Source organism: Molossus molossus, unplaced genomic scaffold (genome assembly GCF_014108415.1).
Source record: "Molossus molossus isolate mMolMol1 unplaced genomic scaffold, mMolMol1.p scaffold_m16_p_10, whole genome shotgun sequence".
NCBI classification, from domain to species: Eukaryota; Metazoa; Chordata; class Mammalia; order Chiroptera; family Molossidae; genus Molossus; species Molossus molossus.
The window spans coordinates 4,361,737-4,387,283 of record NW_023425345.1 but is presented as its reverse complement, the minus strand read 5'-3'; the positions used below and the strand labels follow the sequence as shown (position 1 = coordinate 4,387,283).

At 47.5% G+C, this 25,547-nt stretch overlaps 1 protein-coding gene across 3 annotated transcripts; it reads left to right on the top strand.

Moving 5' to 3' along the window:
* The first annotated feature begins 5,987 nt into the window (after positions 1–5,987).
* On the top strand, positions 5,988–23,896 carry MIEF1 (mitochondrial elongation factor 1). Of its 3 annotated transcripts, none has more exons than XM_036251236.1 (6): positions 5,988–6,088; positions 7,799–7,935; positions 16,881–17,031; positions 18,434–18,611; positions 18,779–19,041; positions 19,647–23,896. In XM_036251236.1, the coding sequence occupies exons 3-6, from the start codon at positions 16,888–16,890 to the stop codon at positions 20,451–20,453; spliced, it is 1,392 nt and encodes a 463-aa protein (XP_036107129.1). In that variant the 5' UTR covers positions 5,988–6,088; positions 7,799–7,935; positions 16,881–16,887; the 3' UTR covers positions 20,454–23,896. The 3 variants fall into 3 exon arrangements, with proteins under 3 accessions (XP_036107129.1, XP_036107128.1, XP_036107130.1); XM_036251235.1 differs by having other exon boundaries at positions 7,799–8,154; XM_036251237.1 differs by lacking the exon at positions 16,881–17,031 and having other exon boundaries at positions 7,799–8,154.
* The last annotated feature ends 1,651 nt before the right edge of the window (positions 23,897–25,547 follow it).

The window sequence follows — 25,547 nt, the reverse complement described above, 5'->3', positions numbered from 1 at the left end:
CAGGTGAGGACGGTGGCTTTAGCAGCTTGTGCGGTGATGGTGCCTGGGGCCCTAGAATGTGGGGGGCTTCCTGGAGGCTTCTTCTGGGGCCCATGGATACTGACATTGTCCTAGGAAGAGGGCCCTCTGGGTGTTTTATTATTTTTTGTTTGTTTGTTTGTTTGTTTGTTTTATCCTCACCTGAGGACATTTTTCGATATTTTGTTCAGATAGAGTGAGAGGGAGAGAGAGAGAGAGAAACATCGACGTGAGAGCGACACATCGAGTGGTTGCCACCCACACGACCCAACCAGGGCTGGGGACAAACTGCAACCAAGGCACGCGCCCTTAGCGGGAACCGAATCCGGGTCTCTCCGGACCGCAGGCCAACGCTCTAACCGCTGAGCCAAACCGGCCAGGGCCCTCTGGGTGTTTTATAAGGACAGTCTCAGAGATGGTGGGAGCGGACACATTTTGAGACCTAGGCTGGAGACAGGAAGGAGTGACCACAGTGTTGGTGGCCAGAGCAGGGGCTAGTGTCTCCTGAGCACTCACAAGGTGCTGCCAAACACTTTACATGCAGTTGGTGACAGGAGGGAGGAAGAAGACAACATTCTTGAGATTTGTAGGAGACAGGGAATCTCCTAACTCAGCAGATCCACTTCACCGTGATCACCTCCTGGGGCAGAGGCTCCATAGGGGGTGCTCAATTCCATAAAGCTCTTAAAGGGTCCCTGTGATGGCTCGCATTTAAAGCAATCTGATTAGGATGCTTGGGAAGCAATTTTGTTTTTGCAAATCGAGTTTATCTCTCAGGAAGCCCCATGCTAATGCAGTTAGGCACGTGACCCGCTCTGTGACAATTAGTCCTTTTGTTCTGACACCCACCGGTCTCAGCCACCATAACTGTGCCACCCTTTTGCCACTGCTTGCTTTTCAACTCAATCCTATGCTCAATTACAGACTCTCTACTGGACAGCAGCCCTGAGGAAGATACAGAAATGGATGAGACTCATTTTCTGTCCTCTAGGAGCTCAAAACTGGGAGTAAGCCAGGGTTTCTCCACCTCAGCGCTACTGACATTGTGGGCCAGATAATTCTTTGTGCGGAGCTGTCCATTACAGGGTGTTTAGCAGCATCCTGGCTTCTCCCCACTAGATACCAGTGGCATTCATTCCCCCAAGTGTGGCACTCAACCATGTCTCCAGACATTACTAAATAAATGTCCCCTGAGGTTGAGAACCACAGGAGTAGGAGGACCCAAATGTTGAGCATCTCCTGGGCATGTGCCAGACACTCTGTACACGGTACCTCAAATAATCCCACGAGATAGATGATAGTGGTCATTGGAGGGTCAGTTTTTCTCTAGTGGAGTTTAATGGCATTTTCGGGGGTCCTCCCGCTTTCCAGCCTGGGAGATTGGAAGTGGTGAGCCTAGGAGTTAGAGAGATTAAGGGTAGAAATTGCTCAAAGGCACACAGCTCCCAGGCAGGATTTAGGACCAGGAGCTCCACCACCCTTCTGACGGTGCTGTACTGCCTCCTAGTGGGAGGACGAGGCATGTCGGCTACAGGCCGCTGGGCTCCCTCCCAGCTCTCCTCTCCTTCTCACTGGATGCCACATAGGGTTGGAGGCAGTTTACACAAATGGACAAGCAAATGTATAAACATTAGGATCTTGGGAAAGTATAATTATAAAAGAAAACCAAGCCTAGGGAACAACACAAAATGATATAAAAAGTTTTAAAAGTACAGTTTGACCAGTCTTCTCTCTCTGGGCTGGAGTGTGTGATGTGTACAAGTTGGGGCCGGCAGGGAGGGTTTGAGGCTGATAAACTCCCAGGTTTCTACCAGCCGCGACAGCTGCCATTCATTGCACCCGGACCCTAAGCCCAGCGACCCTAAGCCCTCCATACCCATCTGCCTTCTGCAACACTTTCATATCCTCAGCGCTCATCTCTTCACCCCTGCATTCTCTTCTTCTGGAACTCCTGCCAGATGGGTTGGGAGGCCTGCAGGTCCCAGTACCGTCAGGAGTCAAGCTCCCAGGCTCTACCTAGGGCTTTGGCTTCAGTGCCTTTGGAGGCTTTTACCTTGGACTTGAGTCCAAGTTCAAAACAAGCTATGCCATTTCAGGTGTCTTTCTTTTTTAAAGTTCAGTGCTTTGTGATGAACTTTACAGTTGGAGCTGGGAAAATATGTCCGAGAGCGTACTCATCGTGACTCTGGTGGGTAGCCAGGCTTTCTCTTCGATTCTTTTCCCTTCTCATGTAGGATGAGAAACCCTCACAAGGCCTGGCAGGCTCAGAAGACTACAGGAGCCCCAGGTAATGGAAAGGAGTGAGCACCCATGGATGAGAAATAGGGAGTGGTGGGGATTAGGGCAAGCTGGGGAGCTCATACTCTGTCCAAAGGCAGTGATTGTTCCCCAGCATAGGTGGGGAGCCTAGTGTTGCCAGATCTTCTAAACATTTGAGCAAACCTGGAAAGCTATCTTTTATAATAGTCTGGGGCTCACAAAGCTCTTTGGGTAGCGAGGAGAACACTTCTTGGTCCTGTTTGTCTCTTGAGGATGAGGAAGTGGAGGTGGAGGCCATAATCAGCCTGAATGGTGCTGCCTCATCTGTAAAATGGGTACACTGATACCCAGCCCTCACAGGACTGTAGTAGGGATCAACAGGGATAAAGAATGTAAAAGGAAAACAAATAATCACTGAGCAATTGCTCTGGAGTAGGCACTGTACTCAGCCTCCTCACCTTTCTCCTAAGTCCTGAAACAGAGGTTGCATAGTGGGAACTGGGGATGCTGGGATCTAGGCTCTGAGCCTGCGCATCTGCCAGTCCCTGGCCCTCCATTCCTGCCACCTGGCAAAGGGAGGGCATTCAGCAAACAAGCTTACATTCTCTTCACCCTTTTCAACACAACGTGGGCAGCAAAGATTTCACTCACTTGAAACCTCACTCCTGTCCAGAGATATCAGATTTTAGTCTGGTGAATACAGGATCGATGACATCTGATTATAGTGAACTCCATTATGAGGGAGGGGGCTCTTTCTGAGAGTGATCTCCAGGTCCCTGGCTGGCTCACATCCTAGAGCTTTACTGATCCAATTCCTCCATCAGCCAGATAATAACAGTGCCTGTACCTTCACTCCACCCTGGTCCTCCCCTGGGAGGGCTGGGCTGAGCTGAGCTTTTTCTGTCTTGTCATCCAGTAGCAATTTTTCTCCAATTCAGGATAACAAGCAGGTACAGAGGGTTTCAATTTTATAAAATTTGTACCCTACTGGGCAAAGTGAAGGGGACGAGGCTGGTAAGATGCAGGCATTAGGGTACTCTGCCTTCTGTAGGAAGCCTGGGGCCTCCCTGCTCTGCTCCCCCACAGGTAAAGATATACCTGGCCTGCTCTCCCACTCTCCCCTCTGTCTCCTCTGTGCCATCACTCCAACCCCACATAACACCTCTAACAACGTTCTCCTTAAACTGTCCCCTCACCTTGCCCTTATCCTTTCCAGAAAAATCACGGTCTCCTTCCCATTTGCCGTTTTCTCTTCAGCCCTTATCCTCACGGGGCTGTGATGAGAGCTAGGGGATTGGTGTGTACAAGTGCTGGCACCAGGAGATGCTCAGTAAGTGTTAACTCTTGCTGTCCACTGATGACTCCCAAGGGAAGCCGCAGTGGCCTGGGAACTGATCTCCTGCAGGTCTCAGCCCACCAGTCCAGTCCCCATAAAGCAGCCAGGATGCTCTTCCCAAGATGCAGGACTGATCTTGGCACAGACTTCCCACTGCAGTTGGATCAGGGCCAAATTCCTAGCTGTGGCCTGCTGGGCCCTGCCTTCCTTACCAGTCTTATCTTGGACCTCTTTTCCTGCATTCTCTGGGCTCCAGTCCTTTGAGCTCTCCTAAGGGCCATGACCCCATCCTTTGCCTAGACTACTCCCTGTTCCATCACCCAGTGAATTCCCTAAAATTCAGCCACAGTTATGATTCTCATTGCAGCAGTCTGCTTGACCTACTTATCTCTCCCTCCATTTTAGTTAGCAGGAGTCAATTTCAAGGTCTGATTGCTTAGGTACTTATATTAACCCCATTCACGAGTGTAGAAACCAAGGCTCAAAGAGGTTTGAGAACCTTGCTGAAGGTCACCTAGCCATCAAGAGGTGGAGCTGGGATGCAAACCCATGAATGACTAGTGGTACTGGTGCAATACAGCCTGAAGCACACCTTGCAGGCCATCACTTCCTCCCTGGTCTACCTCAGGATGCTTACCTGTCCAGGTTTGATCCCTGGTAGGGGGCGTGAAGGAGGCAGCTGATGCGTTTCACTCTCACAATGATGTTCCTCCCTCTCTCTAAAAATCAATTTTTAAAAAATCTTAAAGAAACCCCACTGCTATATCAGTCAGAGAGGTCCCAGAAAGCTCCTTGTCCTGTTAAACCCAGCAGAGCCCTGAGATCTGGGTCAGTGCCCCTTGCTAGGGTCTCCAGTCTACAAAGTCACCATGAATACATGTGGGTGCCAGATGCCTGCCTCTGCCCTGTCTTGTCCCCTCCCACACATTGCCATGGTAGCACTGGCAGCAGGCGGAGCTTTGTGAGCCTAGAAGTAAAGAGAAAACCCTGAAGAACAAGAGGAGTTTAGGGGAACTGATCTGAAGGGAGACCCCCCAGTGGAACCCCCTCTTTCCCTTCTAAAAATAATATTCTATAGAACAGCAGGGTCAGGAGGGATATGAAAGGTCACTTGGTCTTCCAGCTGGAAATGTCACCATTTAGATTTACTTGGGTCACAAAATTATTTGTGTAAAGAGCAAAGTAGGGCAGCCTGGGAGAGTGGGAAAAATATGTTTTAGAGTCAGACAGACTTGGGTTCCACTGCAAGCTTCTCTGCTGCCCAGCTCAGTGTCTTAGAGAAACTACCAAACCTCTCTGGGTCTTGGTTTTCTCGTCTATAAAATCTGATAGAGCTCAGACCAGGGAGGTGGCAGTGAGGAAGGGAGTGGTCAGATCCTGGAAGTATTGGGAGACTGAGCCAAGGGACTTGATTTCTCTGTTCTCTGCAATGCCTGTGGCAGTGCTTTGCACTTTAGAGACCCTCAACAAGGATTTTTTGCATCAATGAATGGATGAGCCACTACTCCTTAAACGCTAGATACCTTTTAATCCTCACAACAGTCCCCAGGCTAAAACAGATTAGGAAATTTGCCAGAGGGCAGCTGTCCTTAAATGGTGGAGCCGGAATTGGGAGCCAGCTGGCCCTTGGCTTCACTCAGAGCTGGGCACCCAGTGAGGCACTGGGGGAGGGGGTTTACAGATTCCATAAAACATGGCTTCTGCCCTCAAAGCTGCTGAGAGACAGAGATGCCAGTGGAGAAATGAAAAAAAACAGTGCCTGGCAAATAACAGGCGCCAATAAATATGTTTTGCTGTTGACCAGTTTCAGAACCCTAACAGTGTGCAGACATTTCGGCAGGGCCCAAAGGAGGCACCTAAGTGTGTTGGATGAGGGGCAGGGAAGAGGCTGGAAATGCCCGGAGGGGACGTTTGAGGTGGACCTTGCAGGGCAGTAGTGTGCCAGGAGCCAAGGGGCCTGGGAATCTGGAACAGCACGAAGGAATAAAGAAATCGATCTGAGAAAATGGGCTTGGAAGAGCTTTGAAAGCTATGCTGGGGAAGATTATGTTAGAATTCCCGCAAGTACCTCCGTGGTCCTGGTCCAGAAGGGGCTAAGGTTCGGCCCGACGCCCCCTAGCGCTTTCCTCTTTGGGGCTGGCATCCGCCGCTCCCTCCGGGGGGCGGGGCCTGAGCGTCCTCAGCAGACCTGTCCCTGTCGACGTCACGCAGAAGGCGGGGCTCAGGACTGTGGGCAGGCCCGACCAAGGGGCGCGGCCAGACGAAGCTCCTGGCCCCGCCCCGAGAGAGGCTGGAGCTAGGAAGACCGGAAGTCCGCCCGCCCCCGCCCGCCTCCGTACTCCCTGTAGTCCCTCCCCTCAGCTCCGCGCACAAGGTCGTGTCCCGGAAGTGAAGGGGCCATGTTGCTGGGTGACCCGGGGAGAGGTACCAGGCTAGAGGCGAATCCCGAGGAGTGGTAGCGCGCGCGGTCCGCGGGTGAGTGAGGGGAGCAGTGAGGGCCGGGGGCCGGGGCTCGCCGAGCCTCCTCTCCGACCGGTGGCCGGTGCTCCCCATCCGGCCCGGGGCTACGGGCCTGGACGCCGGGGTCTCGTCCCAGCCACCCCGGGCATTCTCCGCGAAGCCGCTCCGGCGCCCCGAGCCGGCCTGCCCCAGCCTCTAGGTCTCCCACCCCGACTTGGACCGGTGCCCCCCAGGATGGGCAGAGGAACTGGGGACCTGCCGGGACTCAGCTGCTCACTCGTCGAGAGACCCCGTACTAACAGCCCCTACGTGACAGTCGCCTCCCACCTCATAAAGCACTTTTCCTGTTGATTTTCTGGGTTCATCTCCCACCCCGGGAGGCCCTTGGGGCCGAGGGGAGTTCTCCAGTGGAGGAAATGGGACGGGGACAGTGGCTTGCTCAAGCTCGCGCAGGAAGGTAGCAAGGCCCGAGGCTGATGGCCACCGACTTTGGGCCCAAAGTCTAGATCTGTTTACCAGATATCTCCCCCACTCAGTCTCATTACTTTATTTCTGAAACGGGAGTGAACATTCCTTCCACATAGGGACGTCGTGAGGATTCCCTTTTTCATTCAGCTTAGTTTTGAGCTCCTGGTACGTGCCAGGCGCGGTGCTGGGAAAGTACGAGCATCCAGAAGTGCTGTTTACATACATGCAAGGCCCCAGCGAGAGGAACTGCCCTTGCAGCGGCCGGAATCGGCGTCAGGGTGCAGCCACCCTCCAGTCGTGTTCCCTCGGCAAGTTCCCTCCCTCTGGGAGCTTCAGTCGCCTCCACTTAAAATGGGGATAATGATGACACTGGGATGGTTGACAGTGAGATGTGGGACATGCTTAGAGCAGGCAGGCGTGGTATGTAGTAAACAGTAAGTGTTCACTATTGTTATGAGCCCTGACCACCTCATAGGCTCCTTAAATATGATAACAGATGACAAAGCACTTTACCGAGGTAACACTCTACTTGTGAAAGGGTTTATTGTTACCGAAAGATGGTGGCAGTTTATGTGGAACTAAATCTAATATTTATTAGGCACTTACTAACCAAGCTGTGGCACTAGTGATAGTTATGTCCCAAGTGCTGTTCTAAACACGTTCACATACACTAACTCATTTTGTCCTTATACCAGCCATATGGGCAGAATACAGTTTTCGTTCTCGTTTTACAGATGAGAAACAGGTAAGCACAGAGGGGTTAAGAAACTTGCCCAAAGTGATGAGCTCATTAGTGGTGGTGTCAGGATTTAAGTATGGCTGAGAGTCATTCAACAAGTCTGGACCACCCCTGTGGTGAAATTCTATTACAGGTGCTTTACATGTATTAGCTCACACAGTTCTCAAAACTGGAGTAGGTACTGTTAGTATCATTTCCATTTGACAAGTGAGAAAGCTGATGTGTAGAGGGGTTAAGTACATTGCCCCAAGTCCTGTGGTAAGTGGCAGAGCCAGGATTCAAGCCCAGGCAGTTCAGCTTCCGAGTCCTGGCCTTTCAGCAGAAACTATACTTTCCCAGAAGCGGGGATAGAGAGGCTGGGGTCTAGTCTTAGCTCTGCCACTAAGTTATATTAAGTTGTAGTGGCCTTGGGGGTCTCCTAGACCTAGATTAAGAATTCTTGAATTTTAAATAATCTCTATAGGCCCATCTCTTATCAGTTCTGATTCTAGGCTTCTGTTTTTTTCCCTTTGCTATAGCTTGACGCCCAGCTGCTGCCAGTCCCCCATGGCCCCATGGAGCAGAGAGGCGGTGTTGAGTCTCTACCGGGCTCTGCTGCGCCAGGGCCGAGAGCTTCGCTACACTGATCGGGACTTCTATCTTGCCTCCATCCGCCGTGAGTTCCGGAAAAATCAGAAGCTAGAGGACCCTGAGGCCCGGGAGAGGCAGCTGGAAAAGGGCCTGGTCTTCCTCCACAGCAAATTGGGGGGGATTATTTAGGATCCTCTTCCTTCCTCTCCCACCCTAATTCCAAGGGAAAGAGGGCAAAGGTGCCTTCTGTAGATACTCCTGCTCTCTCCCACCCCCACCTCACAGATGCAGTAAGAAGCTTCAGGTGGGTAGACCCTTGTTTCTGTAGTTTCATTTTTTTTCTGAGGTAGGGGACCAGGAAAGGGAGACCCTTTTCGCTCAGTGACGAAAGTCCTTTAATCATTATAGAAATCAATGGAGAAACTACAGACATGTTAACAGAAGTAAATTCTCTTATTGAGAAAAAATAGGCCCTGAGTTTCAAGTCCTACAAGAATAGGTTTGTTATCACCATTTTATTTCAAGTAGAACAATTTACATGTGAAAATGTTAGAAAAGACATTGGTTAGAACTATTAGAGTTCAGTTCCAGGCTGGCTTAGTTTTCACTGCATTCAGTTATCTTGTGGGCCTGATCACACTCCCCAAAACATAACTATATTCCATTACAAGTCTGTAATATAAAGCAAACAGAGTGTACAGACGTCAGAGGATAGCATTGCTTCACATCCTGGCATTGCTGCTAACAGCTGTGGGATTTAGGGCAAATCACTAAACCTTTCCAAGCCTCCATTTCCTCACTTGTAAAAGGGACATCACAGTACCTACCCCTTCAGGTTATGAGAATTAAATGAGACAGTGCACACACAGCACTTAGAATTTCTTGGCAAGTGGTATTAGCTCTTTCCTCCCAATACCAGTGTTATTAAGAAGTCCCTAACTATAAACTAATGGTTATATTTAATTCAGTGACTTTCCCAGTGGGCCTTTGTGGTGCTGGCATTCTGATAGGCTCTGGGTTAGAAACAAATGATACGTCCATCAAGGGACTCTAATTAGACTCAAGTCGAATGTGGAGATCACCAGGACATAATGCCAGCACGAGCAGCTCTGTAGTAGAGGGTTAGGTGCAGAGCTTAGAGACAAAGATGAGAACATATCTGCCTTGGGGAGGTGGTGGTAGGGGGAATCACAGGTAGATGTAGGAAAGAGGACGTTTGAGGTCTGCCTCAAATGAGAAATAGGTCAGTGAGTAGATCGGCAAGAATAAGCAAATGTGGAGGTGGAAGCTGTACTTTTTAGTCTGGAAACCTGAGTCTGGCATGGCTAGAATGGTGTACCTGTAAGGCAGGTGGCTGGAGTTGAGGCTGAGCCAGGTCCAGAAGGACACTGAATCCCCTGTTGAGGAGATTGTGACATCTGATAGTAGGGAGACCATCAGAGCGTTGAAAGCAGTGGAATGTCGTGGCAGAGGGATTGTGGCAGTGGCAGCCTGGAGAATGAATCGGTGAGATTGTAGAGGCAGCGAATATGGCCAGATGAGATTGAGGGACTGAGGTGGTGGGGTGTTCGCACATAAATACATGTACAGCAGCAGGACTTGGTGACCAGTTGGCTGAGGAAAGAGGAGGAGAAAGAAGAGTGAAGGCTAACTGAGGTGTAAGGCTTGCCAGCTGGGTAGAGGGTACTGTTTTCAACTTATAGAGGGAAAGCAGGAGGAGGAGCTTTATGGAATGGCTTTTGATTCTCAGCCACTTGGGTTGATTGGCAGACCAGTCTTTCGCAGTGTAGGGCCAGGGTGGGTTGATGTCATGGGGCCTGCCTGCACAGGGAAGGGTGGTGGGTCTGGAATGAAATAGAGTTAGTCTTTGTGCTCCCAATCTATTTTAACTGTGAGTTGGATTACAGGTTGCCACCAGCCCCTCCTCAGAAAAAGAAAAAGCCACAGGGTTAATAGCTCATTTGTTCAACAAGTACTGTGTGTCAAACACTGATGGCCCTGGGTATTAGCAGTGAATGAGCCAAAATGCCCCCCAGAAGCTTGTGGTCTAGTGGTTAATAGAGAGGATGTGAGCAAGCTACCGAGACCCCGTAAACTGCATCATGAGCTCTAGGTTCAAATCTTGGTACAATTTAGCCATGGTGACCCTGGGCCTGTTACTTAACCTATGAAAAGCAGAGATAACAATATGATTGACCTCATAGGGTTGATGTGAGGATTAAGGGAATTAATATGTGAAAATGTCCAGCACATGGTACACACTCAGCATGTTAGCTGGTCTCATGTGTACTCAAGCCAGATATGTTTAAATTGTATGAACTTTCAAGTAAAAGAAGTTAGAATATTCATAGTTCTGTGTTACCACCTTAGGAAGCTGCAGGGCCTCCACTGGGGTGATGAGTATTTCTGTTCCCATTTCTCTATCTAGGGAGACAGGTTATAAAACTTGCCTGAAATATTGGCAGCACTCAGATTCTCCATCCCCAGCCCTGCCCACCAGGTCAGTGTTCCTACTTTTAAACATTTTAACCATTTTTTAGTGTGCAGTTCAGTAGTGTTAAGAATATTCACATTGTTTATGCTACTCGAACAAAACCACAAATTTGGTTTTGGTACTTTTTGTTTCTTTTTGTATTGAGTTGTATAGTACTTCCAAACTCAAAATGAGAAAAAAGGCTGTTCTTTTTTTTTTTTTTTTTTTTTAATTTTTAAAAATTTTTTGATAATCAATGATTGATTTTATTTTATTTTTTAAATCTTTATTGTTGGATGTAAAATGTATTACAGATGTTCCACATTTTTCCCCCATTGACCCCCTCCTCCCCACTCCTGCCCCCCTCCCACCTTTTCCCACACTATTGTCTGTGTCCATTGGTTATGCATATAAGTTCTTTGGTTTATTTCTTCCCACCCCCCAACCCCTTTCCCTTTGAGGTTTGTCAGTCTAGCATTGAATTTGTATTTATTAATCCCTTCACCTTTTTCACCCATTCCCCCTAACCCCCCTCCCAACTGGCAACCAACAAAATGTTCTCTGTATCTATGAGAATGTTTCTGTTCTACCTGTTCACTATGTTTGTAGATTCCATTGTTGATAGATTTGTATTCATTGCCATTTTGTTTGTTCATATATTTTATCTTTTTCTTCAAAAAGACCCTTCATCATTTTATATAATAACGGTTTGGTGGTGATGAACTCCTTTAACTTTTTCTTGGCTAGGAAAGTTTTTATATGTCCATCGATTCTAAATGACAGCTTTGCAGGATAGAGTAATCTTGGTTGTAGGTTCTTGCTTTTCATCACTCTGAATATTTCTTGCCACTCCCTTCTGGCCTGCAAAGTTTCTTTTGAGAAATCAGCTGACAGCTTAATGGGAACTCCCTTGTAGGTAGGAACTTTCTCTTGCTGCTTTTAAGATTCTCTCTTTGTCTTGAACCTTTTGCATTTTGATGATGTGTCTTGGTGTGGGCCTCTTGGGGTTCATCTTGTTTGGGACTCTCTGTGCTTCCTGGACTTGTATGTCTGTTTCCTTCTCCAAGTTAGGAAAGTGTTCTGCCATTATTGTTTCAAACAGGTTTTCTATTTCTTGTTCTCGCTCTTCTCCTTCTGGCACCCCCAAGACGCGAATGTTGGCACGCTTGAAGTTGTCCCAGAGGCTCCTTACACTATCCTCATTTTTTTGGATTCTTTTTTCTTTTTGCTGTTCTGATTGGGCATTTTTTGCTTCCTTATATTCCAAATCGATGGTTTGCTCCTTGGATTTACATACTCTATTATTGAAGCTGTGTAAATTATTCTTTATTTCAGTTAATGCCTCCTTCAATTCTAACTGTGTGTCCATGATTTCTAACTGGTCCTTTTTTATGCTCTTGAGGCCCTCCCTAAGTTCACTGAGGTTCTCACTAAGTTCATTGAGCATCCTTATAAGCAGTATTTTGAACTCAGTATCCGTTAGGTTGCTTATCTCCTTTTCGCTAAGTTCTTTCATTTGGGATCTGTTTCTTTGTCTCCTCATTTTGGCTGCCTCCCTGTGTTTGTTTCTGTGTATTACTTAATGAGAGGTATGGGGCTCGCTGAGACCAGATGCTGCTCGTTTGAAAGAATTTAGGAAAACCTGAAGCAGGATCCAAGACAGGCCAATCCTGTGGTTAAGCAAGTGGCAACAGCTTGGGTGGGCTTGAAAGTTGGGTGGGGCAGGGCAGGGCCTCAGGGAATCACCAGGGCGGGGCAACTAGTGTGAGCCAGGTTGCTGGAGTCCCAGGTATGGCTGCTGTCTGCCGCCCCGGGAAGGGCTCACCAAAGGAACAAAGGCCTCTTACAGCACGTTTGTCCTGGAGAAAGCCCCCTCTCCAGCCCTCGCTCCAGTGCTAAACAGCTCAGTTCTTCCGTGTATATCTCTGGTGCCCCTCTAGCTGCCTCCCCTCCAAGCTTAGAGGGAGAGAGTCCGATAAGTCTGTGCGCGGGCCCTTTAAGGAGCTGCCTGGGGCTCCAGCCGCTTCAGCCTCCCTGAGCCTCAGTTCCCACTGGTTTTTCCAGCCAGAAGTTATGGGGACTTCTCTTCCTGGCACTGGAACCCTGAGGGGGCACCTGGTGTGGGACGGGGACCCCTCAGTCCTCAGGGAGGACCTTCCCAGCCGAGGTGTCCTCCTGATTTTTATCCTCCACACATGGGTGTGGGACCAGCGCCTCGCGCCTCCGCCCCTCCTACCAGTCTGGATGTGGCTGCTGCTTTAATTCCGTAGTTGTAGGACTGCCATTCAGCTTGATTTCAGGCGGTTTTGAATGATGGTTGTTCTGTCGTTTAGTCGTAACTTTGATGTGGTTGTGGGAGGACGCGATACCGCGTTTACCTACCCGCCATCTTGACCAGAAGTTCTCTGATTGATTGATTTTAGAGAGAAAGGGAGAAGAGAGTGATAGAAACATCGATAAGAGAGAACATCGATTGGCCACCTCCTGCACGCCCCCCACTGGGGATTGGGCCCACAACCTGGGCATGTGCCCTGACTGAGAATTGAACTGGCGACCTTTTGGTGCATGGGTCAATGCTCAACCACTGAGCCACACCGGCCGGGCACAAAAGCTGTTCTATATCAAATCATCTAAGCAATAAATGTTATATTTTAAAAATAGCCAAAAAGAAAATATTCACACTGTGGTGTAACATCTCCAGAACTTTTTTATCTAGCAAAACTGAAACTCTTGACCCCATTAAACAACCGTGCTCCTTTTTTTTTTTTTTTAATACTCACCTGTGGACACTTTTGCAGTCATCTTCAGATAGAGCAAGAGGGAGAGAGGGAGAGATAAACATCAATGTGAGAGAGACACATCAACTGAGCGCCACCTACATGACCCTAACCAGGGCCAGGGGCAAACTGCAACCAAGGCACATGCCCTTAGTAGGAACCAAGCCCGGGTCTCTCTGGACCGCAGGCCAACACTCCAACTGCTGAGCCAAACCGGCCAGGGCCAGTGCTCCTTTTATATTGTACCGAGGAGCCAGGCCCCTCTCTTCTTGCCAGGTGGAGTTTCTGTCTCCTAGGAGGCTCCAGGCTAGTGCAGCAGAAACTGACTGGAGGATGTACAGTGGAGAAGCTCTTAAGCTCTTTCAACTGGAACATATATTTTTGTTTGTTAATTTTGTTTGTTTGTTTGTTAATTCTCACCTGAGGATATTTTTTCCATTGATTTTTATTAAAAAAATTTTTTTTTAACTTATTGATTTGAGAGAGCATGCAAGAGAGAAACATCCATTTGTTGTTCCACTTATTTATGCATTCATTGGTTGATTCTTGTATGTGCCCTGACTGGGGATTGAACCTGCAACCTTGGCGTATTGGGGTGATGCTCTAACCATCTGAGCTACCCGGCCAGGGCATTCCATTGAATTTTAGAGAGAGGAAGGGGCATTGATGTGAGAGAGAGACACATTGATTGGTTGCCTCCCACATGTGCCCCATTCGAGGGCCAGGGATTGAAACTGCAACCCAGGTATGTGCCCTTGACTGGGAATCGAACACACTATCCTTCACTGCAAGGGCCGATGTTCTCACCATTGAGCTACGTCAGCCAGGGCATGGAACAAGTTAAGTTTTAAAATGAGAGCGTATGTCTCCCTGTTGGAGCTTGTGGATGCTGTCTCCTTTTTCAGGTCACCCAGATATTGGATGAGAGGAGCATACTGCACTAGGGTAGGAAAGCCTTTTTTATTATTTTGTTTTTGTGTGACCATTTCTTTTTTTTTATTAATTTATTTTTGTTACAGATATTTCTCCTTTTTTCCCCCATTGACACCCTCCTCCCCATGCCCCCAACCCCGTCCCTGGCTTTGTTGTCCAAGTCCTCCATTGGTTATGCGTACATGCATATAAGTTCTGTGGTTTATCGGAAAGCTTTTCCATAAGCCTGCTCACCTTCAACAGTTTTGATCTCAAGCCCAGGACAGCATCAGTATGAATTTTAGAGACCATTCCTGGCTCTGTCTCAGAAGGTCAGATATAACTCAGAGGACAGTCTGGATTGCTCACTGCCTTCTGGAAGTTGATCTTTTGTCCTGTAAGTGGTAATCTTAAAAGACTTAATGATAAACCCACATTTTTGGAGTACTTTTACTGTTTGTAAAGTGTTCACATACAGTATTTTAGTAGATGCTTTTTCCTTACTACCACCCTATGATTTAGGCCACACAGGCATCATTATCCCCTTTTCATAGTTGAGGGGTTAACTCATTTGAGGTCACCCAGCTAATAAGTCAGGGCTCAAAGGCAAGTACTTGGTCTCAGCATTTCTGACTTGAAAACTCAGGCTCTTTTCTACTCTGCCACAACACCGTCTTGCTCTTACCAGTCATCATCAGATGGGCCAAGGACGAAATGACCCAGGGAGGCTCCTTCTGGCTTCTGCTCAGCGGGAGGACGTGCCCTTCTGGTCTGCTGCATCACATCGGGATCCCTTAAAGTGTCTGCATCCAGGGGTTCTCCCTATTGTAAATATAGCAGTAAAGGTTCTTTTGTTTTAAAAAAATGAAACTGGTCGTTGTTACGTGTGGGAACCATGTAACATTCAACATAGTCCTGACTGGGTTACTTTGCTCGGTTGAGTTTATATGTCCCAACTCTGTCTCAGTGGCCACTGGAGAGAGGCTGACTAGCATTCTTGCCTGACCCCACCTGTAAATATAAAGTTGAACTCTTCTCCTTGGCTTTGCTTGCTCTGTGCATTTGAAGTGGCAATATATTTCATTTGGCCAAGTGGTCTCATATGTCCCTAACCTGAAGCTTCTATTGACTATAAAAGGTGGAGAAAAGTGCCATCAAGGTTGTGAACTCTAGTTAGGGAAAAATATTTTGGGGCTTGACAGTGACTGTTAACTCAATTGCTGGAATAAGAGTCAGAAAGGTTTCTTTTCTTTTTGGGGGTGCGCAGAGGTATAGGCAGCGCACATGAACTGTGAAATTGGCAATCCCAGTTGTAACATGGTATAAGAAAGAATGTCACTTTACACTGGAAGATACACCAGGGCCTTATGTTTCTCTATCCTCCCATTTTGGGTATATTGGGATCCTGAATGGTATACAGTAGTGTTTTCCCCTACATAATTCCTGGTGTACAGGATACAGGAGCTAGGAGAGAGGAGTGGTATTAGGAGCAGCATTCAGGCCTGAAGCACTTTGCCATCCTTTATCTGGGTCGGGCCCAGGGTTCTAACTCCATGGGAAAAGGGCTTATTTGGGGACTAGAAGAACTTCAGGATGATTCCATTGTTGCCAAGGAGCAAGTGTGTGCTGGCCTCGCTTGAGCTGTGTCCAGGAGGCCAGCCTCTTCAGTACTGTGCCTAAGAACTCCTTTTAGGTGTCCACATTTTTAGTTCATTTTTCAAGTGCAATTGAGCAGATGAGTTTATTTTGTTTTTCAGTTAACAGCCAAGTCTACAGTATCCTTTGTGTTTCTGCTCAGTCTCCCAGTGCCAGTCTCAACTGAGCTCGTTGTAGGCCCCCTGCACACTTGTCCCAGGAAACAAAGCATTTGTCAAGTGGGAGTGTCCACAGAGGGTTATTTTCTTCTTTGAACCTTTCTCACATAGGGACTTATAGTCATGTACCTATGTGCAGGTGTTTGGTCCATGCCATTTTGTGGTGTTTTTTTTTTTTTTTTTTATCCTCACCCGAGGACATTTTTCCATCTTTTGTACAGATAGAGTGGGAGGGAGAGAGAGGAAGAGAGAGAGAGAGAAACATCGACGTGAAAGGGACACATCGAGTGGCTGCCACCCACACGACCAACCAGGGCTGGGGACAAGCTGCAACCGAAGTACGTGCCCTTAGCGGGAACCGAACCCGGGTCTCTCCGGACCGCAGGCCGATGCTCTAACCGCTGAGCCAAACCGGCCAGGGCCATTTTGTGGGTTTTTTGTTTTTTTGTTTTACAGAAAGTAAATAGAATAGGAAGAGTTTGATGTGGACAAGGGTAAATATGATACTGAAAAAGCATTGCAGTCGGATTTGGGAATCCTGAGTTCTGGAGATGGCTCTGCCATTTCCTTTGTCTGGGGCCTCTAACAAGTCACCTTCCTATGTGTGAAGTGATGCAACGGGATAAGATGAGCCTCATCTAATCTATTAGATTAGACCTTCTCAGATCTAACCTTCCATGAAGCAGTAGCCAAAGGATCAAAACACAATCTTCATTGTAACATTGGGCAAGGGAAGGGAGATGGCTGTGGTGGGGTACTTCACTCTAATGCAAGAAAGGACCAAAATAAGTAAGCTTAATGCTTTGTATAATTTCAGTAGACTAGTGGAGAGGTTTTCCTACAGTGAGCATGATAGGTTCCCCTCTTACATTCAAATACATCACAGGACTTGCTATCTCCCTCTTGACCCTAGAGCATGCAGTGCTAGAGGCAGGAGGATTCACTGGAACTCACAGTACCCTGAGCTGGTTGGGGACTGGCCTGATGGGGGAGACAGGAGGGACAGTTCTTGAGGTCCCAGGTGGTGATGGCTGTGTTCTGCCTTCATCCTCAGGTGAGCAATGGCAGGCGCCGGTGAGCGCAAAGGCAAGAAGGATGACAATGGCATCGGCACAGCCATTGATTTTGTGCTCTCCAATGCCCGGCTGGTGCTGGGGGTGGGTGGAGCAGCCATGCTGGGCATCGCTACACTGGCGGTTAAGCGGGTAAGTGCCTGCAGCCTGAGCCAGGGGTGGGAGAGGTGGGAGGCTGCCTCTACAGAGTGGAGGTGACCTGGACCAAGACTTTGATGATGCTCAGGGAGGAAACTTTGATCATTTGGCATTATTAGATGAGACCTTGAGAGAATTCAGTTAAGGCTACTGCTAGGTCTCTGGCCTAAAGAAACTGTTGCAGATACAAATAAAGAAGTGTATTCCAGCAGGTAAAAAAAATTGTAAATAACCAAAATATCCTTCCTTGTCTACCTTGTTTAAAATAGCAATACCCCCTCTACATACACACTTCCTGTTTCCCTTTCCTACTTTATTCTTCACATTTATCGCTTTCTGCATGGGTTGTATTTAACTTGTTTATGTTTTACCTGTGTCCCTCTACTAGACTGAAAACTCCATGAGGATAAGGTTTGGGTCTCTTGGTTTAGTGATCCAGTCTTTTACTTTTTTTCCTTTATGGATTTTAGAGTGAGAGGGAGAGAGAGAGAGAAACATCGATGAAAGAGAACACTGATTGGCCGCCTCCTGCATGCCCCCCACTGGAGATGGGGCCTACAACCTGGGCATGTACCCTGACCAGGAATTGAACCGGTGACCTCTTGGTGCATGGGTCGATGCTCAACCACTGAGCCACACTGGCTGGACTAGTGATCTAGTCTTGTACCTAGAACAGTGCTTGGCACACAGTAGTCACTCAGTAAGTATTTGTTAAATAAATTAATCAGTGTTCAGCATTACATTCATAAGGTACAATGTTGTATAGTCTGAAAATGTACCATAATGTTGAACACTGGTTCATTTTTACTGATATGGGTAAATGATAAAAATCATAAATGAAAAAATCAGGTTTCAAAAGTATATATAGAGTAGGATCCTAGTTACATATATCAATTTTTCCAGAAATATACCAAAATATTAATATTTATTTCTGGGTTGTGACATTACGGATAAATCTGTTTCTTATTTATATCATTTCATATTTTCTAAATTTTCTACAGGGAGAAAAGTATTCCATAATCTAGAATAAAACACAAAAGTATTGCCCTGGCCGGTTTGGCTCAGCGGTTAGAGCGTCGGCCCATGAACCAGAGAGTCCCAGGTTCAGTTCCCACTAAGGTCACGCACCTCAGTTGCAGTTTATCCCCGTCCCCGGCTGGGGTCATGTGGATGGCAACCAGTCAATGTGTCTCTCTCACATTGATGTTTCTTTCTCTCTCTTCCTCCCTCTTTCTCTCCTGCTCTATCTGAAGATAAATGCCACAAAAAACCAAACAAACCCACAAAGGTATTGAAAAATAGTAGTTTAGTAGTTTAGAACTCACTGGGGCAAAGCTGCTGGGGAGGAGGGAAACAGGAAGGAAGGTACATGTGTGGGGTTCTCCTGCCATTTCAGATGTACGATAGGGCAATCAGTGCCCCTACGAGCCCCACCCGCCTGAGCCATTCAGGGAAAAGGAGCTGGGAAGAACCCAACTGGATGGGCTCCCCCCGATTGCTGAACAAGGACATGAAGACAGGCCTGAGCCGTTCCTTGCAGACCCTGCCCACAGATTCCTCTGCCTTCGACACAGGTGAGAAAGCCTGTTGCCCCTTCTGGGACTTATCCGTGGGCTCTCAGACATTCCTTGAACACTTATGTGCCAGGCACCATGCTAGCGCTTGCCTTTTGTGCCAAGCCCTTTCTGGGATCGAGGCAGCCTGGGAAGAGCTGACATGCTTCTCTCTCTTACCTTGGCAGATACATTCTGCCCACCCCAGACCAAGCCATTGGCCAGGAAGGGCCAGGTAGACTTGAAGAAGTCACGACTCCGCATGTCCCTGCAGGAGAAACTTCTTACTTATTACCGGAACCGGGCCGCCATCCCTGCTGGCGAGCAGGCTCGGGCCAAGCAAGCTGCTGTGGACATATGTGCTGAGCTCCGGGGCTTCCTGCGGGCCAAATTGCCTGACATGCCACTGCGGGACATGTACCTGAGTGGCAGCCTCTATGATGACCTGCAGGTAACAAGGTGGTTCTCATGAAGGGTAGGGTTGGGTACTGACCAAGATGCTTCTCAGTAGTGCTGTTGGTACAAAAGATCATTGACCCATGCTTGCTGGAAAGACTGAAGTCTTACTGCTTCTGAATTCTGCACAGTGGGGGCATTTGGAGATCACTATCTTGGATCTTTATTTGTTTGTTTGTTTTTTAGATCTTATTTATTTATTTTATTGAATTTATTTTGGTCTTTAAAACCCCTTTCTTGTTTTTTAGTCATACTCACATTTTCTAGGAAACTATAAGAGGTCTCCTCCTCCTTCCCATATTCCTCTCCCTATCTCTCATTTCCAGTTTTCTTTCTTATTGGGTCTTCAGGCTTAGGGGATGTCCTGTGTACTTCATTCCCCAAGATGATTGGCATGGGGAATGAGCACGGGTTCTGGTGTCTGACAGACCTGGGCTTAAATCCTCACTATGTCTATATCTGAATTGAAAGGCTGACAGGAAAGAATTCTTAGTTTCCTTTATTGTTGGGGGAATGCAAGATGGAGGGACCTGTGTTTGAGGAAGCTGATATTTTGAACAGAGTAAGTCCCTCAAAATCTTTTTAATTCTTCTCCACCAGGTGGTGACAGCTGACCACATCCAGCTCATTGTGCCCCTTGTGCTGGAGCAGAACCTGTGGTCGTGTATTCCTGGTGAGGACACTATCATGAATGTCCCTGGCTTCTTCCTGGTTCGTCGTGAGAACCCAGAGTACTTTCCTCGTGGTAGTAGTTACTGGGACCGCTGTGTAGTAGGGGGCTACCTCTCCCCAAAGACAGTGGCAGACACATTTGAGAAGGTAGTGGCTGGCTCCATCAATTGGCCGGCCATAGGGTCCCTCTTGGACTATGTGATCCGACCAGCACCACCCCCAGAGGCCCTAACTCTGGAAGTTCAGTATGAGCGTGACAAACATCTTGTCATTGACTTCTTGCCATCAGTGACCCTTGGTGACACTGTCTTGGTGGCCAGACCACACCGACTAGCCCAGTATGACAACCTTTGGCGGCTGAGCCTGCGTCCTGCTGAGACAGCACGCCTACGGGCTTTGGACCAGGCCGACTCGGGCTGCCGATCTCTTTGCCTCAAGATCCTCAAGGCCATATGCAAGTCCACTCCAGCTCTGGGCCACCTCACTGCCAGCCAGCTCACGAATGTTATCCTCCACTTGGCCCAGGAGGAGGCTGACTGGTCTCCAGATATGCTGGCCGATCGATTTCTGCAGGCCTTGAGGGGACTCATCAGGTACCTAGAGGCCGGAGTCCTGCCCAGTGCCCTAAACCCCAAGGTGAACTTATTTGCTGAGCTCACCGCTGAAGAAATAGACGAATTGGGATACACTCTCTATTGCTCATTGTCTGAGCCAGAGGTGCTGCTGCAGACGTAGGGAAGGTGAAGGCCAAAATGGGCGTTGGGCATTCAGGCCGTGGATTCTCCGTTAGAAACACTTGGCTGTATAGTTGGTGCCTCACAGGGTCCCTAGGTGCCTCCTGTCTTGCTATTCATCGCCCTGGTCACTTCATGCTGATTAGAATGACATCTCTTAATCTCCTATTTTCTCAAACCCAACCCTTTCTATTTTTGTTACCAAACACTGTGCTCCCTCCTCCTCTCACCCTTCTCCAGGCAAATTTTTCTGGAATGAATTGAGAAGGTGGAGCACTGGCCTGAGCTGTTGAAACACTTGGTGTTCTGCATGTGGCCCAGTATTCTGCTCCTGTCTGCCCTGCCTTGCCCTTTGGCCTGTTTCTCTTCAGTGTTTTCTCTAGTTTTTCCTCTTGTTTGCGCCTTCTGTTTTGCTCCTTTCCCTGGAGTGTACTTGCCTAATCAAGATGTTGCCTTTAGTTGAAAGTCACTGAGGTTATGATTGCATATTTCCAAGCGGAACGCTGCAGAGAGTGCTCAGACTGTATTTAGGGTTTCTGGGGGTAAAGTGGAAGAACTGGCCTTTGACCCAGGCTCCTGGAAGAGAAGCCCACTCCTCCGACCTCCTGACTAACTCATATCCATAGTGCTGAGACAGTCTCTTATGGGAACACTGTTATTGACCCACACAGGAGTCCTGAGGGTTCAAGATACACTGGATGCAAAGTTATTTGGAGATTGTGTTTCTTAGTGGCCATCAGTGACAGTGCAGAGTGGGGGAGCCAGAGGTGGTAAAGGGGCCTGGGAGAGGTTCTGTGTGCCCAGTGTCTATGCCTCATGTGGCTGGTCCAGACCAGTGGCACTGTGCAGGGGTCAGACAAGACAAAGGCGGGAAGGGGCTGCAAGGGCAGCGCCTTGGCGTGAGTGCTCTTGTTCACCCCCTTCCTGCCTCATTGCCAGTTAGGATGAGGCCTTCAAGAACACAGCCTTGGCTGTAGAGAGGCTGACAGGTGGCAGGACGTCAGCTGGAAGATGCAGTCACCAGTTGGGGCTCAGTGACAATGCTTCTCCCCCACCAGGCCCTGCCTTTCTAGGATATTGTCTTAGAGCAAGAACAGATCCAACAGTCTGCTGTAGGAATGTGAGAGGGCTGTTTGCTGAACTCTCCAGGCACCTCCAGAGGCCAAAGGGCAAGCAAACGTGCTCAGACCTCTTCCCCCCTCTCCCCCACCCCAGTCCTGTCTCTCACCCAGCACCTGGGGAGATCGGTGCTACCTAGGAAGAGTGCACATCAATAAAACATGAGACGAAGGTGGGGGCTTCCTATGCTCCTTGTTTCCCGCTGCTAAAATTGCACTATTTATTGCAATTTAAAAAGTTTCCTAAGGGTGGGGAGGAATGTTTAATACACAGTGTCAGTGCATCTTGTTTTTTGTTTCTTTTTTCCTGTTTGTGACAAGAACCTGATAATTCTGTTTCTGATCTGCCCATCCAGTATTTTGTTCTCCCATCAAGTGTTGCTATTTTTTCCATTCATACTACCTCTCCAATCAGTGAGATTCTGGTGAAGCTCTGCAGCTGTCTCATTCCTTCCCAATGACAGCAACATGAATTGGCTCTATAAATAGCATTGAAACCTCAGCTAACCTCTGAATTTAGGCTAGAGATTCCTGTTCCCTTTCTGTTATAGATTAAGAGGTTGAGAACTAGGGTTAACTTTTGCTATATTTGGAGAATCTTCCTGCCATATATATATATATATATATATGGTTCAGTTGTTTCATTTGTATGAAGGTATTGGGAGAGAATGAAAAATATAAACCCCAGAACCCTGAGAGGGATTCTCCAGCCTGGCTGTTCATCAGAATCAAATTGGAGGTTAAAAATCTACATGCCCGAGTGCTGCTCTGGGTGAGTGGCGTAGAGGGTAATGGGTAGAGCCTGGCATGGCATCCAGGATAGGGGTGGGCTGAGAAAGTGTTGCCACAGCATCGGTTATTATTCATTGAGATAAAGGATTTGGTTTCCCCAATGTATTCTAAAACAGTTTTCCCAAGCTGGTGTCTCCAACCAAATTCCATATAAAACTTTGGAAGGAGAGCTCAAAAAAGAAAAGATTTTAAAGATCAAGTCCCAAATTATCAAGGCCAAGTGTAATTGTGATTTGATTTTATCTCCTCCTTTAAAGAGCATCTTTCTAAGGGCACCTCTGCCTCTTAACTATACTTCACAAAACCGAAAACCATAACTTTGCCATTTCATAAGCAAGAATCTCTTAGAAATCTTCAGAACTAGAAGCAGTGGGAATTCCCAGCTCTGGTCCTGGTGGTTTTGTTGACTGACTTGGCAAACCATCATAAAACATAGAAGACAGTCAAGTACTTTGAGATTCTTGGGTGGAATAAAGCAACATTCTGCCCCCCACCCCCTTTAATCTTTGGGGAAAAGATGTGGTGCCCTTCCCACCATTCTGCCTTTCTACTCATAACTCCCACCTTTCTGAAGTAATAGCATCTGGTCCTAGTTCTCCATCTGGAAATTTTTTTTACACCATCTAGGTTAGCAAACTACACAGTTAGCCTAATGCTTGAAAAATATACTCATCATCTTGAAATGCTAATCAATTCCAAAATGTATTTTGGTTTTCCCTGTTGCCCCTTTTTAAAAATGAGTTCAGGACAACAGTATTTTTTATACACTTGGTTATGACTTTTTTTCAAATAAATAATCAAAGCTCATGTTTGGAAAAGCTGTGTTGAGGCCTACAGTCTTTCTTCCTGGGTCTCAGCCCCTGGTGGTCCACTGGTTGACACTCCAGATTAGCTTAGCTTGCTCCCTTGCACTCCACTAAAGTTGAGAGCACAAATGGTTTTGATGAGGAATCAGCCTCAGGATCAAAAGGCCCAAGAGAGGCCCCAAGGGGTTTGTGTAAGTAGGGATCCCTGCATGTGTCCAGAGTCCTCTGCAGTTGTACATCTTCCTTGAGACTATGACCCTGGCTGAGAATGTCTGTTGTTACAGGATTTGTTAGAACTCTGCCCGTGCTGCTGAAGTTCCAGGCCAAAGAGACACCTAGGACTAGACCTGTGAGGCTGTAGCCCTTTTAGACACTGCTGATTCTAAGTGGCCAAAGTACCAGGGATGTGGGTTCTTGGGTTAAATGTATTCAGTGTTGTTTACCTTTTCATTTTGATCACCCTGTAGTCTAAATTCTTGATCTCATGTCAAGTCCACAACTTGCCTTCCAATCACTTGCCTGACCTTCAGTAGCAGTTGATGTTTGGCTGGTAGATTTGGAATCAGTCACCAATCTTTCTGTCCTGTCTTGGTTAGCTTCATATAGAAGCAGCTTAACCCGGAGACCCAGAAAACTGCTGTCCTTTTTCTCCTTAAAGGAGGAAATAAAGCTGGGGAACGTGATGTCCTTCCACAGCATGGGAAGAAATAAAAGTCTCTTTTCCAACAGCTCTGACTTTTGTGTGTGATATGAAACATTTTCCCTCAGGAGTGATTCTGGTTCATTTCAGCTAGAATGTTGAGGTGCTTGATTTTTGTCTCCATAATAGAATAGATGGGACAAGCTGCTACTGAAGTCATTCTTCCATGACCTCTGCAGTGTCAAAACTGGGGTAGTGTTACTTTAATTCTCAACCATCTGCATGGTCATCCCTCAGGAGGCACTGATAAGTGTCTCGATACAGCAAAAGGAGGACATGCCCTGTGGGTCCTTAGATATGCCTTTGAAAGACTTCTGTAGTGGCTTGCATTCTTACCACTTTTGCACCGAAGACTAGACAACTTCTGTGTATCTCAATACATGGGATTCCCCAAGGGGAAAGAAAAACCACACTTACCCCAGCATCTGGTATGCTTTGCGTATCCCAGTTTTATAGTTGTTGGTTTCATCTCAGTAAATAAGGGAGTACTCTGAGGAAGCAGGATGATGTAATGGAGTTGGGGAGGTGGGTACTGGGAGGTCAGGGTCAGGAGACCTGAGTTCTAATAGTAATTAGTAATTGAGCATGGATCAGGTACCAGGCACTTGGTTTTTTACATATATGACTGTATTTTATTCTAAGGATAAGGACACTACTCATTAGCCTCATTTTACAGATGAGGAAACTGAGGCTCAGCAAGAATAAGTCACTTAACCAAAACGTCTTGGCTAATAAATGGAAGAGCCAGAATTCTTTTGGGTTTGCCCCTAAAATCTGCCTCTAACCCCTATACTGGGAGCTATGTGACTTTGGGCAAGACACCTTATCTGAGCCATTAGTCCTCAGATAAGAAACTGAGCTAGATGAATGAAGTCAATGAATGGTCTGTAGTATCTAGGATGGTGCTTCCCAAATGTTTTTACAGTATAGCCCTGATGGCAATATTTGTATGGCCCACTGAAATGAACGGAGGCAGAAAACGCAAGGTTTCTGTCCCTACAGGGCCTGACTGAGGCTGAGGGATGGTGTAGAGCTTTCTCAGCACTCTTAACAGTTCCCCAGTAGAGAGCAAGTTGCTGGCGCTGCCCCCGCGTGTGGGCCTGGGTTCCTTTCTTCACAGGGCCATTTGGAGGACTCGCTAGGGAGTGGAAGTCTGGGTGTTACAGAATTGGTAGGTAGTTGAAACGACCCTAGAGTGAGAGATCCCAGTTGAATAAATTCTCTCCTTGTTCTTAGAGAAATGGAAGCTGTATAACCAAAGAAGTTCCCCTGTGATAGGCTGCATATTTTAATAGACTAGCAAACTTATTTTAGCAGAATGTATATGTAAACTATGATAGGTTAGACTGTAAGATGCTGCATCTTCCCGGCTCAACTTTACCCAGTTCAGCGTAAGGACACAGAGCCGGCCTTTTATGGAAGGTGGGCATGGATCAGGTGATCGTCCACCTGAGGTCCTCAGTCTCCCTTTCGGCTGTTTAAGGGCTTACATGTGATGAAATGACATTTCCTTTTGCCTAGTTTCATCGTCCAGCCGCAATCTGGTGGTCCTTAGCTGGAGTTACACTAACAGCAAGCAACTAGTGACCACGGGGGCTAGCGCCTGACGCCACTATTTGGGACTCTGGATTAGAAGTGGTCACGGCCAGGTACAAGCCGGAGTGCAGAAGCCATTGCAG